General features: G+C 37.7%; 1 protein-coding gene across 6 annotated transcripts; it reads left to right on the top strand.

Annotated features, from left to right (window-relative positions):
• The first annotated feature begins 7,628 nt into the window (after nt 1-7,628).
• Nucleotides 7,629-12,562, top strand: LOC124197832. 6 transcript variants are annotated; one of them, XM_046593379.1, is made up of 10 exons: nt 7,630-7,819; nt 7,883-8,005; nt 8,059-8,162; nt 8,240-8,509; nt 9,349-9,575; nt 9,637-10,132; nt 10,194-10,556; nt 10,618-11,013; nt 11,071-11,187; nt 11,262-12,562. In XM_046593379.1, the coding sequence occupies exons 6-10, from the start codon at nt 10,031-10,033 to the stop codon at nt 11,529-11,531; spliced, it is 1,248 nt and encodes a 415-aa protein (XP_046449335.1). In that variant the 5' UTR covers nt 7,630-7,819; nt 7,883-8,005; nt 8,059-8,162; nt 8,240-8,509; nt 9,349-9,575; nt 9,637-10,030; the 3' UTR covers nt 11,532-12,562. The 6 variants fall into 6 exon arrangements, with proteins under 6 accessions (XP_046449332.1, XP_046449333.1, XP_046449335.1 ...); XM_046593380.1 differs by having other exon boundaries at nt 8,240-9,430; nt 9,498-9,575; XM_046593376.1 differs by having other exon boundaries at nt 7,629-7,819; nt 8,240-9,446; nt 9,844-10,132.
• The last annotated feature ends 447 nt before the right edge of the window (nt 12,563-13,009 follow it).

Genomic DNA, 13,009 nt, shown 5'->3' with positions numbered 1-13,009 from the left:
CCCAAATGTGGAAGGCACTAAATTGAACTACACTTTAGCCCCAACTGTGGAAGGGACGAAATTGAACGAGACTTAGCCCCAACTGTGGAAGGCACTAAATTGAACCTTCTTATTGTTGACTTTGCTTTTCTCTGCCTTCGTTTGAGAGGAAGCACACTTTGTTTATTTTTTTTCTTGTTTCCGCCCTTTTTTGTTTGTAAGGATTGAGGGGGAGTGTTGGTTTTATCAATCCTTCCAAGAACAGCGATCATGAGTGAGACGAACTCATTACGTCTGTTCTCTTTTCTTTGTTCTTATTAGAGAGAGAGCGTCAACGTTGCTCTTCTCTTGTCCACTCACTCTCTGTTGAGACTGAGAATGTTCTGTTGAGCGTGTCGTTAATTTGTAGCCCAGTGTTTTACAGATGGCTTCTAGTAAGACTGGACTTGTGCCTTTTGTTTCAATTCTAACATTCCATTTGAATTTTTATTTATTATTTTTATTCTTTATTCTTTAAATTTAAATCTGATTCTTTTCTTTATTCAAATAAATTTTTTCCGTATTCCGCAGAACACTGTCAAAATCACCAGTTTGACTGTCCACCCTACACTTAGCGGCTTCAAAGCTCTGAGAACGATAAGGTTGACATGCATGAACTCCATTCCTCCAATATCTGAAAAATCAGGTTACCAGTAATGAGTGTTGGCATCCTGTACGCGGTAGTGCCTACCTAGAAAAATATAAATGAAGAAGGTGAAATCATAAAACATTCCTCATCACAAATGTAGACGCGAAATTAAGCAAAAACGAAAATTTAGCACGTTTTTACTATGACAACAAAGAAACACAGCGCAGGGCATTTTGTAAGTGTCTCAAATTGGGTGTCTCATGGGTGTCTTGTGTTTATTGTATTGTTGATGGAGAGGGGAAGATGTTGTATGGACGCAAAAGCAATTGTATTCGAGATTAGGGACAGTTTTTTATTTTTATTTTAGATTTATAATCTTAGCAAATCCGCTTGAAGATTTCATAGAAGAACTATTATAGTTTATTTTGTTTTATGGATACAGAAAAATATCTAAAATAATTTTGGCATTTGTCGATACAAACTACAAATCAGGAAAAGATCCACAAGAGAAAATTGTAACTTCAATTCATATATTTTAAAACATACCAGCAAACTCAATGATACAATACAAGTTTCAAAACCTACTACAAAAAAGTGACGCAGCCGGTGATGACGAAGATTACCTTAAATCTTTTTTCGTTGGCTCTGTAAAAAAGTCTGTAAAAAAAAATTATTATGTTATGTTATTTTTATAGCTTTAAAAAATAATAATTTACATCTTTAGTTTTAGTTATTTTGTATGGAGAAACGAAACTATGATCAAAGAAACAGGGTATCGCCAAGGATTTCCAAATATTTCTCGGACTGAATTTGCCGTTGATACGGACGAAGTCACCGGCGCCACTTGCGGAAAACCGCGCCCAGACAGGGACGGATTTTTTTCGCTTCGGTCTATAACCTGGACGTGGTTTTATCAAAACAGGTTCCATCACGCCGGTACACAAATACTCGGCCGCACTAGTCCGATCTAATATTGTACTGTATTATATTGTTAAAAATTAAACTTAAGATTACCCAAATGTTTTTTCGCCTGTAAAAATAGCATTTTGCCAGAACACCTTGGTTTTGTTCATGAAGTGAAAGGCAAATTCTAAACGTAAAATTGCATTCGCAGCCGTAAAAAAGAATTTCAAATCAGCTCGGCGTGGATTAATTCCTTTCCGTTTCAGAATGCGGATGATGTTGTTGGGATTCACATCCACATTAGCAATATCTATTAAAACAATTAATTAGTTTCTATATATTTATGAGATGGCTTAATATTCAAATTTTTCCCGCAATCTCTTGCGCTGTTGTGATTAGCTTGGCAGACACCACAAGAGATTATATTCTCTTCTTCTTCCGGGGTAACTTTTCTCTGTCTACCGGAACCAACTTTCCTAATTACGTCACCTGTTTCACGATGTCGTGTTTGCCATAAAAACTCAGTTCAGACAGCAATCCCCAATCAATCACTTATAACTGACTTCCCGTCGTTTGAATAGGCAATGATAGGTCCGCGTTCTTTTTTCGTTAAAATGTTGTCTGCGGCGATCAACACGAAACAATTCGACTACTTTCAAGAATAGAAAACCTAAGACTGATTTTTTCACACTACATGCATTTCATTTGCAGACAGCCCCCTACCTTGTCCCCCAAACTTTAGTGTTACTATGTCTGGGTCACGCTTCCAATCAGACTTAATGAAATAAGAAATCCTTTTTTATAACCATGGCCATAGTTTTTAAGTGAATGGTTATGAGAAGCGATGAGTAATCTTATGTCTTCTGGTGATGGAAAATATATATCGTTCTTACCCTCTATTGGAAATTTTAAGTTAATTTCTTTCATAGGAAACAGGGATCCATGTTAATACAGGGGGTGTGTTAACATTAAATTCGTAAGATGAGTGGACCGGCAAGTATTCACGGGTAGAGATGTGCTGACTAGTAGGGAACATAGTTTTTTAAGTTGGATGGCCATTCGGATCCGGGGAAGTTAAGCTGAGCGCTGGGTTTGCGAATAATATTGGATATTGGGTGACATTATCTTCAAAGACCGAGGTCTTAAGAAGATGAGGAAATATGTGATGCCCAATCCGTAATTCAATAGTGTCCTTCAATATTAGTTTAAACCTAGACCGAAAGAACAAGGGGAGGAAGGGCTGATCAATGTTTTACATTGTTTGAGAAGAATGAAGATATATTTTTTTCGTTGCTAAACACGATTTCTTGGTAAGGCCCTTCAGTGGTGTAATGTTGGACAATATTTTTATGTAGGTTGTTGAGTGTGAGTTGGAACTTTCTCCAGTTAAACGTATGATTGAAATTAGTGATGAATTTAAAGGCCCGTGCAGTGGGAGACCAGATTTTGGGCAGATTTAGTTCTGCATCAGATAGTTTGAAGATTTCGTGATAACTTATATTATTTGGTTTTTTGCTGTATCCCATATTCGTAAAGTCATTTCTAATTTTTTTATGGTTCCGGAAAAAGAATCTATTTGAAGAGATTCTACGAATCCGAAGTACTAATTGAGAATGGGGGCTTGCCTTTAATTGTATGGTAAGGATGTGTGGAGGAGGGGTGCAGATATGAGCCAGAGGTGGTTTCCTTTGAGTATTCCAGAACGATCATATTATTTTTAATGGTGACAGTGGTGTCAAGAAAATTTTGTGTGTTTGCTGGGTTGACGATTTCATATCGTATGTTTTTATTAGAAATATTTTCAACCGCGTTAGAAAAATCCCGTTGGTTCGGTTGACAAATAATAAAGAACAGATCGCCAATAAATCTAAGAAAACAGACAAGCCATGTGTGTGGGTTAAGAACGAGAGGTCGAGTGACGACAAACATATAACAGTTGGCGAAATAGACATAAATACAACAGCCCATAGCCGTACCTTTAATATGATGAAAAAATCGTTTTTCTTTGAAATGAATCATATAATTGGTTAATATAAGCGTAAGAATGCGTTTGAAAAGTTGTGGTTTTGGAGGAAGACACATATTTTTTAGATGTATAAGTTATGAGAAATTGAAGGTTCTCAGTGTAAAAATCCGTGGAGGCATCGATACTGTCTGTCCAAGGAATATTAGGGTATAATCTTGTCACGTCTGCCGTAACAAGTTGGGAGCCAGGAGAAAGTGGTCCAGTGGGTAATCGAGAGATAAAATCGTGGGAATCAATTAGAGATCCTGGGATTTTTTTCAGAAGATTACTGGTAAATTCTGTAATATATTTATCAAGAAAGTACGGATGTGAAAGTAGCAACAATTGGGCGTCCCGGGAATGTTCTACTAGTTTTTTCGATATCCTTGTGGATTTTTGGAAGGAAATATAGCTGATCCAGTCGGTTTTTGTTTGCAGATTTCTTCGTCTTCAATCGGAGTGATTAGGCCGAGGGCCAGGAGATTTTCAGAGATTTCACAGCATTGATGTATAATTTCAATTTTTAAGATAGATTTTTTGTCACTTAATTGGCGATAAGCTTCAGTTTCGTAATCGTTGACTGGCCATATAACAGTGTTGCGTATGTTTGTCTGATTTTAGAATGTGGATATATTTTCGTGGGCTAGTTTCTCATTGGAGATAGGGGAGCGGTTTAAATCCGGGTTGGCTAATGCTTTTAGAATCTCAGCGTTTTGATCATTATTTTTCCAGGTCTGGGGGGACGGTTTCCAATCACTTTGGATTTAATGAGTCAGGCAACCTTTTTTAGTGAATTTATGTTTGTTTTTTAAGATAATGGAGGTGTCGATTTCTCTAACGAGGCAATTGATTGATGTAATTAGGAAGATGTAAGGATTAATCCGAGATGGGATCAAATTGAGGCCGAGGCATAAAAGTTCAATAGCTTCATTGGTAATTGGAACAATAGACTGTTTGATTAAGATTTGGTTTTCAAATAATTTTTAATTTGTTGTTTGGGGTCGAAAATAATCGAACTGTAATTTTAATCGATTTTTGTAATAAAGTTTCTATAAGGGACTAAAGAAATTGGTTAAGGAGGTTAAGAGTATATTGAATATTGGATCCCTTGTTGCTGAGGTAAAACCTGCGTAAGAGGCAGGATTTGTTGCTGCTGACGCACATAATATTGTTATGGAAGGACCATTTGAGGCTGCATCACTGGTTGGGTAGTAGAGGATCGTCGTTCAGGCGATCGTGATCGGGATTTTCGTCGTCCACGGCCATGCTCACGTAATTCGTATCTTACTTTGTTGGCAATTGTGTTTGGAATATTACGTAGTTGAGTAGTAATAGTTTGGCGAACCAAATTTTCCATACGAGATAAGTTTCCCAAGGCAGGTCGTTGCGTGGATGACAGTTGATCAGCCCAAAGAGAATACTGGAGGTGATCAGAGATTCCAGTCTTAGTTTCAAAATTCCCAAAAATTTCTTCGGGTTCACCACGGAATTCTAACATTTGAATTTCGCCTTCTTCGCCATTATTCTGCCGAACAGTAGACTAGGTCAACCAAGAGCTGCAGTCATCTTCACTCAGATGGAAGGGAAGGGATGGGGAAAATGGCGACCGTTCAGGCCCAAATCAAGGATGTAGCAATTGGGGATGGCGCAAAAAAAATAATAAACATACTAAAAATAAGAGAAAAACAAATCATCAATCAATCATCATTTATCACTATTGCTTTATTTATAGATTTTTCCCACTTAACTGGTGATGTGGTTACAGATGCGATGAGTGTATCAATACAAACTTGTGATATCTTTTCACAAGCAGCTTATGGAGTAGAACCTGTATTGACTGAAGGTATTTTCTACCTTTATCGTTAAGGTGTATCATAAGGGTCTATAATTTATCATATTTTTTTATAGAAGTTTCCCAATCAGCTGTCGTTCTTATTGAAGGGGCCATGAAGCGTGTAGCCAGTAAATCAAAACAAATTGATGGAATCTATTCCCAAGCAACTTGTGACGTAGACTGTTCATGTGTGACAGAATTTGCGTTGACTGAAGGTATATCACATTTATTTAGTTAGCAATGTATGTCTTTCTTTAACTGTTGTATTTTTACAGCTTTTGCCTGGCCAACTGTCGACACAGTTTGCAAGGCTGATAAGGCAGCAGGAACAGCCCCTATTTGTTTAAAAAATGTTGGTGTAAATACTGACAATTGCTTAAAATTTGCCGTTACAGTAAGAAGTAGAGCAGTTCAAACAAATATAATGGATTTCGCAAAACATGGATTACTTTCGAATGTATCCTGCTCCTCATTTGGCTCACCCTGGAAAGTTTCAAATATTGAACCAAAAGGCTCCCCCATCAAACTTGGAATTCCAAAAGAAAATTGAATATCCCATCAGAGGAAGAGGAAGTGTCATCTTCTTCAACTGAAAGTAGTGATAATGAATCTCACTTTCCCGTTACATCAGAGTCAGACTACTCAGACGTCATAGAAGAACAACAGAATCAGGAGATGATCTCTTTTAGTTGAAGTAGCCTATTTCGAACGAGGAAGCTGTTAAATTTGGAGCCCAGAATATACTTGGGTATTCTACCGGAGCGTATTTCTTTCCTTACTCTATTATCAAACAAATTATCTTGTGATCAGGACATGTTTATTACAGCTCATGATGCCGTATGTTTGATATTCCGAAAAATCAGGTTAAACGAGTCTTTCACGATTCTTGGGTACGAATTTGGAATAAGATCCAGAGAGGCAAGTAGGATTTTTATCAGATATATTGCTTTTATTGCGGATCATATGCAAGAAATTATCTTTTGGCCTAAACACGATTCCTTAAAAAAGGCTTTGCCCATATCGTTCAGAAAAAACTATATAAAAATCCAATCGATTATTGACTGTTTTGAGGTTGAGATCCAAAAGCCTTCTGATCCAGTTAACCAAGCTCTTACTTGGTCCGAGTACAAAGGGTGCAATACATTAAAGTATATGGTCTCCGTAACGCCGGACGGGCTAATTAGTTTTGTTTCGACTGGGTATGGAGGGAGAACAACGGATGAAGTTGTTGCTTCTCAGAGCAAGTACCTTTATTTATTACCAACCGGATGCTACGTCATGGCCGATCGTGGATTTAAAAGAATTGAACCTTTTCTTGCTTCCAACAATGTTTTTTAGTTCGTCCTTCATCTGTTAAAACAGGCACTAAGTCGACTAAAAAAGAAGTGATTGATAGTAGAAAAATATCTCGCTTACGAATCCATGTTGAAAGAGCCATTCGGCGGATTCGAGAATTTAATTTTGTCTCCCCACATTCTTGTATAGATAATAAGCAACTGAAACATGCAGATGATGTAGTAAAAATTGTATGTGGACTTGTCAATTTGCAGAATCATTTAATAAAATAATTTCAAATTGTCTACCATATCTTGAAAATCAATGTATTGGAAAACTAAAACTAGACTGACGTTAAAATAGGCCAAATAGATTCAGTCCAAAAATGCAAACCCTTTTCAATCAAACACTTAACATGTTCTTCATCATAGGATAGGGGGACAATCTCAACATTTTTGTTTTTCTCAAAGTCTGGATCCGCAACACATAAAATGCCCATACGTCGACCACTAAAAGCCATTTGCAATTGGATTTGAGATTTAACTTTTTCAAGTATTTCTCCTTTCGCATTAATGTAGTTGAGTTTTGTTTTCGCTGTCAAGGGACATTTTATTTCTAAAACATGTGTAGAGCTGATTCCATCGGAGGAGGCACCAAACACAGGATGATCGGTGGATAGCAATAGTCCACACCTTTTAAAGTCCATTTTTGTTTTGATGTGTACTTCTCTCAACACCAAGGGCTCGAGTTTTCTTCCACGGTTCATCGCTTTCGTATCTCGTAACTTGTTAGCACCGAATAAAGTATTGGTTAGGCTGCCATCGATGGTATTGCAGGGTGTGACTAAAATGCGGACGTGGACCGTGGACCGTGGACGGCTAAATAGTGGACTTTGAAAAAGTGGACTTAGCTCACCGGAGTCCACTTATTAGTAACCTATACATACTAAAGCGTGGACTTTGTTAACATTGTTTGGACATACCCAAAAGTTCAGGCTCTAGGTCGAGGATTGAACAGCCTTACCTACGACACGCCTTAACTAGTGACTTGAGAAGGACTGAAGGACAAGATTTCTGCCGTCAAAACAGCAAAATGTCAGCCAATCCAAAACAACATTTGCTTGACAACAAAATAACCATATTCACAAACATCTTTGGAACTGGTTACCGATTCACACACTCAGGATTATGTTCAGGTTTGGCAACATGATTTGCATCGTCCTTTTACAGGTTTGGCTAATCCTTTGTTTTTCTTCTAGGATTAGCTCATGTTTTGGCAGAACTTGAGAAGTGTTCCCAAATGCTGGGCTGTGATTCAACCCTTTTTGTGTGCTCTCTACATGCCAAGATGTGAAAATGGAACAGTAGGACCTCCTTCTCAGGTACATATAAAATTTTATCAATGTTCAATCACTCAATGACATTTTACTTACAGGAAATGTGCAAGGTCATTCGTAATCCTTGCAGAATTGTGGAACTTGAACACAGGAGTGGCTGGCCAGATTTTATGAGATGTGAAGATTCCCTTCTGGCTGCAAAGTTTGTAATTATTATGTGTATTCATTTTATTACTAACTATTTATTTTCATTACTAACGAAACTTTCTTCTCTTGTAGAATGAGGTGAGAGAATTGAAATTCAACATCGCTCCAAAGTGCCAGTCTCCTCTGGTGAAAACGGACAATAGTTTGGCTTATGTTGAATGAGTTGACGGATGCGGACTGCCTTGCACTTCCCCGCTGTTTACAAAGGAGGACGAACAAGTCCAACGATTCACACAGACTCTGGTCGCCATGTGCCTCACCATCAATCGATTGTTATGTGAAGTTTACGTTCATGATTGACTGGCGCTCCGCTTCACGCTACCATACATAGGTAAGACATAGGTAGACATAGGTAAGAGAAACGCGGGGAAACGGCGAGCCTCTTTTTCTTACCCATACTTATAAAATAACAACTTCTTAGTGTTATCCCGCCACGTAACGGTATAAAACTTTGTTCTTTAGATTTTTGAGGTAAAGAATAATGGGTTTGGGAATTAATGGGACATACGCCAGACATAGGTAAGGGAAACGCGGGGAAACGATGAGCCCTTTTTTCTATTTTATGATCGATATTTGAGGGAGATTTATGGGCGTAATTTCAATTGAAGTTCAGTTGCTTTCAGTAATCGTGATGTTACAGCCACGTCTCTTAGACCTCTGTCCCGTTTTACTTTTACTGATTTCATTCAAGCTGATTTTTTAAATTTTCTATTGCGTGAAGTCCCTTGTATTTTCAATATGGCGTTTAGTGACGAACAAATGCTACTATTTCAGTCAGATTCAGGTGTTCCAACATTAACTCAAGTGCCGTTACGTCCCAAATCTGGCTTTACTTATATTTTTGAAGATAAAGAGGAAAGTAAACTGGGTAATTGGAGGGCAGATGGTTACCGCTGGAGGCAGAACGCGGCCAAAAAATTTCAATGGAATGGTGTGGTTTGTAAACGATATTATTTCAAGTTACAAATTGGTCCTCAAAGGTATTCCACTGTTTTTTCGAAACAAGCCATATCGTGCCCATTATTTAAGAACCGAACTCTGATATGGTATCAAGGAGATGATTCGATTGTTGTAGATTTTGCACATGGGAATCGTACAGTTAACAATGTAGAAAAGCCGTTCACGCGTACCGCTCCGTCTGTACTTGAAGCTTTGAAACAAGATAATAACAAATTTCCTAGTCAGATATATTCTGATTTTTTACTTGCTGCTCCAAATGAACTGGATCGACACATCACGGATGCCCCAAGAGACTTGAAGCAAGTAAGGAACGCTCAATGTGCTGCTCGCCAGTCACAGCGTTTGTCATCTGACGGCATCTATAATTTAGTTGAACTGGCTTCTGAAACAGGATTTATTCATGACATTCACGTTGCCCCGCACCTCACCATAATTTGCTTTAACGAGGGTAAGTTCTAGCAAGTTTATTGAGTTTAATATCGTTTTACACATTTTTTTTCTATTTTTAGGCACAATTCAAGAGTTTGTTCAACTCCTTGGTCGTGAAGATTTGCCTTACCAGTGCCTTTCTTATGATACTACGTTTGATATGGGAGACTTTTATCTCTCTGTGCTAACTTTTAGGCAAACAGAGTTTGAAGAGACTCCAGTTGTCCCTCTGTTGTTTATGATTCATGAACGTCGGCTTGAATCTGTGCACGATTTCTTTTTTAAACGTTTAGTTTACTAATTCCAGAGATTACAAGATGCAAACGACTTGTCATTGTTTCGGACGAAGAGACCGCGATTGTAAACGCTATTCGAAACAACCTCCCTGAAGTACCAAGATTTCGTTGTTGGATTCACACCCTTGGAAACATCAAAGAAAAGCTTAGAACTCTTGGAATCAGTCAGCGACCAGAAATGAAGGAATACAAAAATGACTTCATCGACCTTCTGAATCAAGACTCGGAAGCTCAGTATAGAGCAAAACTTATTGAACTTTATATTTCAAAGTGGAATAAGGTAAAGTGTTATGAAGCTAATTAATTTTAACGTTTTATTTACAATGTTTCTTATTCTTTAGGATTTTTGTAATTATTTCAATAAGAACATTGATCCTGACATGCCAAACATGGGTTATTGGGTGTTGCGTCCGTTTGGAATTTTATTGCTCACTACGAACCAGTCAGAATCTTTCAATTGCACAATGAAAAGATTCGGGGGATGGAAGCGATCTCCGGTTGATCTTATGGCGATTTCACTAATGAGACTTGACAAATTTTTTCAAATTAAAATTGCGAGAGGTCGTTATGGTCTTGGAGAGTATACCCTGAAAGAGGATTTTGTTGACATCTATCCAAAACAAGGGGTCGTTCTTCCGGCCATAATATCTTTGGAAGAAATTATAGCTCGTGTAAACGGTCAAAAAGTAGACGCTCCAAAAGAGGTAAAGCATCCTATCTATATTATCTATGATATTAAATAAAGTATATTTTTTTTAAATTTAGAATCGAGACACAGAACACTTCGCAATAGAACCGAAGAAATTTGTTTACATTCCAAGTGAAAGCGCACAGGAAAGAGCAAGAAATATAATTTCTGAGAACAGAATTCACTTGTCAGCTGCCCATCATGTTTGGAATGTAACTGGTTCTAGCGGAGAGGAATATACTGTTCGCCTTTTTAGAGATGGTACTCGTCGTCTGACTTGCACTTGTGCTGCAACTACGACATGTACACACCTGTTGGCAGCCATGTACTCCATCGATTGCGTAATGACTCAGTCTAAAAAACCAAATACTACTGCCATGAGAAAAAAAGCCAGAAAACGTCCATACAAAAAGGGTGGTAAAAAAAAGCCTTGTGAGGTTGATAATGTCAAGATAAAACGAGCTCGAAAAGATGTATGTTTTTTTTTTTTGTATTTTCTTATTTTATTCTTATGCTTTTTTTTATATTAGGAAAGTTTACCATTTCTTCACCAAGAATTGCTTGATGAAGAAATCTTGTGTACGGAGGAGCCTGAGAATAATTCAATGGAAGAATCAAACATCAACGCAAGTTCTGCTAAAAAAATGGTACAAAATTAATCATTTCATTATTATCAGTTCTAGTTCTCGATTCCTTATTCATCTTATTATTTTTTTAATAGCCATTGGTCTCGTCTCCAAAGTCTCCAAACACGCCTGTGTTCGTCCGGCGTGTAAAAACACGTAGTGAGAAGCCGAAAAATCCGATTATCGATCACCAGCGACGGTTGTTCCTTCCGGCATCAACGCACCCTTTTCCTGTAAGGAGTCCATCATTGAAATCTCATCTAAACCAGATAAGATCACTACTGCTTCTGACAAGAATGAATTTGTTGTCATCGATGCCAAATCAGAGGGACAATCTTTTGCCGCATCTCGACCAAGACGATTAAAAAAAGCTATAGACCCTCGAGAGAACCGAGCTATCTGTAGCGCAGTTATTAAAAACCTTAAGAAAACCAGCTGGTTGTGTGACGACCATATAGACTATGCCTCTTTGTTACTTCGCAAGTTGAATCCTTTAATTGGTTGCTTGTTTAATATCGACCAAGGGGTAAAAAAATACCCTAAAGCCGCTTGTGAAAAATGGGTACAGCTACTTCACAATGGGCGAGAACAAGGAGGGCACTGGGTTTGTGCAGCTTTTGGTTTTTCTTTCTTTCCTCCTGGTCAGGTGGTTATTTACGATAGTCTCTCTAGTAGTCCAAATAGTTTTGTCGTTGGGTCAGTTGCTAGCCTTATTCAGACGCAAGAAACATTTTTCACTTTACAATTGGCAACCGCTTCACAACAAATAAATCATTATGACTGTGGTGGTTATGCAATCGCTTTCGCCACTGCTCTTATGTTTGACACTGACCCATCTAAAATTACTTTTGATTCACAAAATATGAGGCAACATCTTATAGAGTGTTTTACCCGGCAAAATTTGACATCTTTTCCTTCTTTAAACCTACTTTCTCCTTTCCAAGAAAAATTACCGACCCAGATCGTTCAAGTTTACTGTTTGTGCCGTCGGCCACTAAGATTCAGATTGGGCCCAATTCCAACAAAAGAAGATAAACTGACACAGTTTGAATTATGCAATGATTGTTTTCATCGTTCTTGTTTGCCTTCTGGCGAAATATTTAAAGTTAAGAATTGGCGCTGTCAAAAATGCGTTAATATTTGAATAAGTTTACTTTTTTATGGATTCTTTTTTATTATGAACAATTATTTTTGTATATTTTCTCAATTTCTTATCGTTGTGTTTTGACCATCAAATAAAATTCAGGCAAGAGTACATACAAACACTGTCATTGATTTGAGTCTGGTCCACTTTTTCGGTCCACCTTTTAGTTATCAAAAACTTGGATGTGGACCGAAAAAATTGTGTCGAGTCCACTCATTCAAAGTCCACTTTTTAGCCGTCCACGGTCCACGGTCCACGTCCGCATTTTAGTCACACCCGGTATTGCACTTGGATCATGCCTCATAAACTATTGATGCCGTAATACGACAATACCTAAGAAATATTATATGTATTTGTCAAAATGGAATTCAGGAAGATTTTAAGTTATTTCATACCTTAGTCGAAACCATTCAGCATTGTCTGACTGATCACGTGTATTCATTTCAGCTACTTTTCAATTTTCCGTGGTCATGTATGATTTTCAAAAGGTTAAAAAAATCAAATACATTCGTCGATTGATGGCGGATTCTTAATCACAGTGATAGAACGTGAATATCAACTTTGTCACACCAACTCAGTTCTTCACTGACGTGATAGTAAAGTGAACTCTGAGATCTTGAATTTTGCGATTGCGGTGTCACAGTATTGGCCCATTCTACAACTTCTCGATAAAAACTATTGGCAGGAGTTTTTTTTTGC

The sequence above is a fragment of the Daphnia pulex genome, chromosome 7 (assembly GCF_021134715.1).
Source record: "Daphnia pulex isolate KAP4 chromosome 7, ASM2113471v1".
Lineage (NCBI taxonomy): Eukaryota > Metazoa > Arthropoda > Branchiopoda > Diplostraca > Daphniidae > Daphnia > Daphnia pulex.
The sequence above is the reverse complement of the archived record's forward strand: the minus strand, read 5'-3'. Positions and strand labels throughout refer to the sequence as shown.

Excerpts from the sequence above, each read along its gene's own strand:
- LOC124197832 (XM_046593376.1), top strand. Across the intron at positions 10,133-10,193 it reads ATATTTCAAAGTGGAATAAG|GATTTTTGTAATTATTTCAA; the intron begins GTAAAGTGTTAT and ends CTTATTCTTTAG. Across the intron at positions 11,188-11,261 it reads CAAGTTCTGCTAAAAAAATG|CCATTGGTCTCGTCTCCAAA; the intron begins GTACAAAATTAA and ends TTTTTTTAATAG.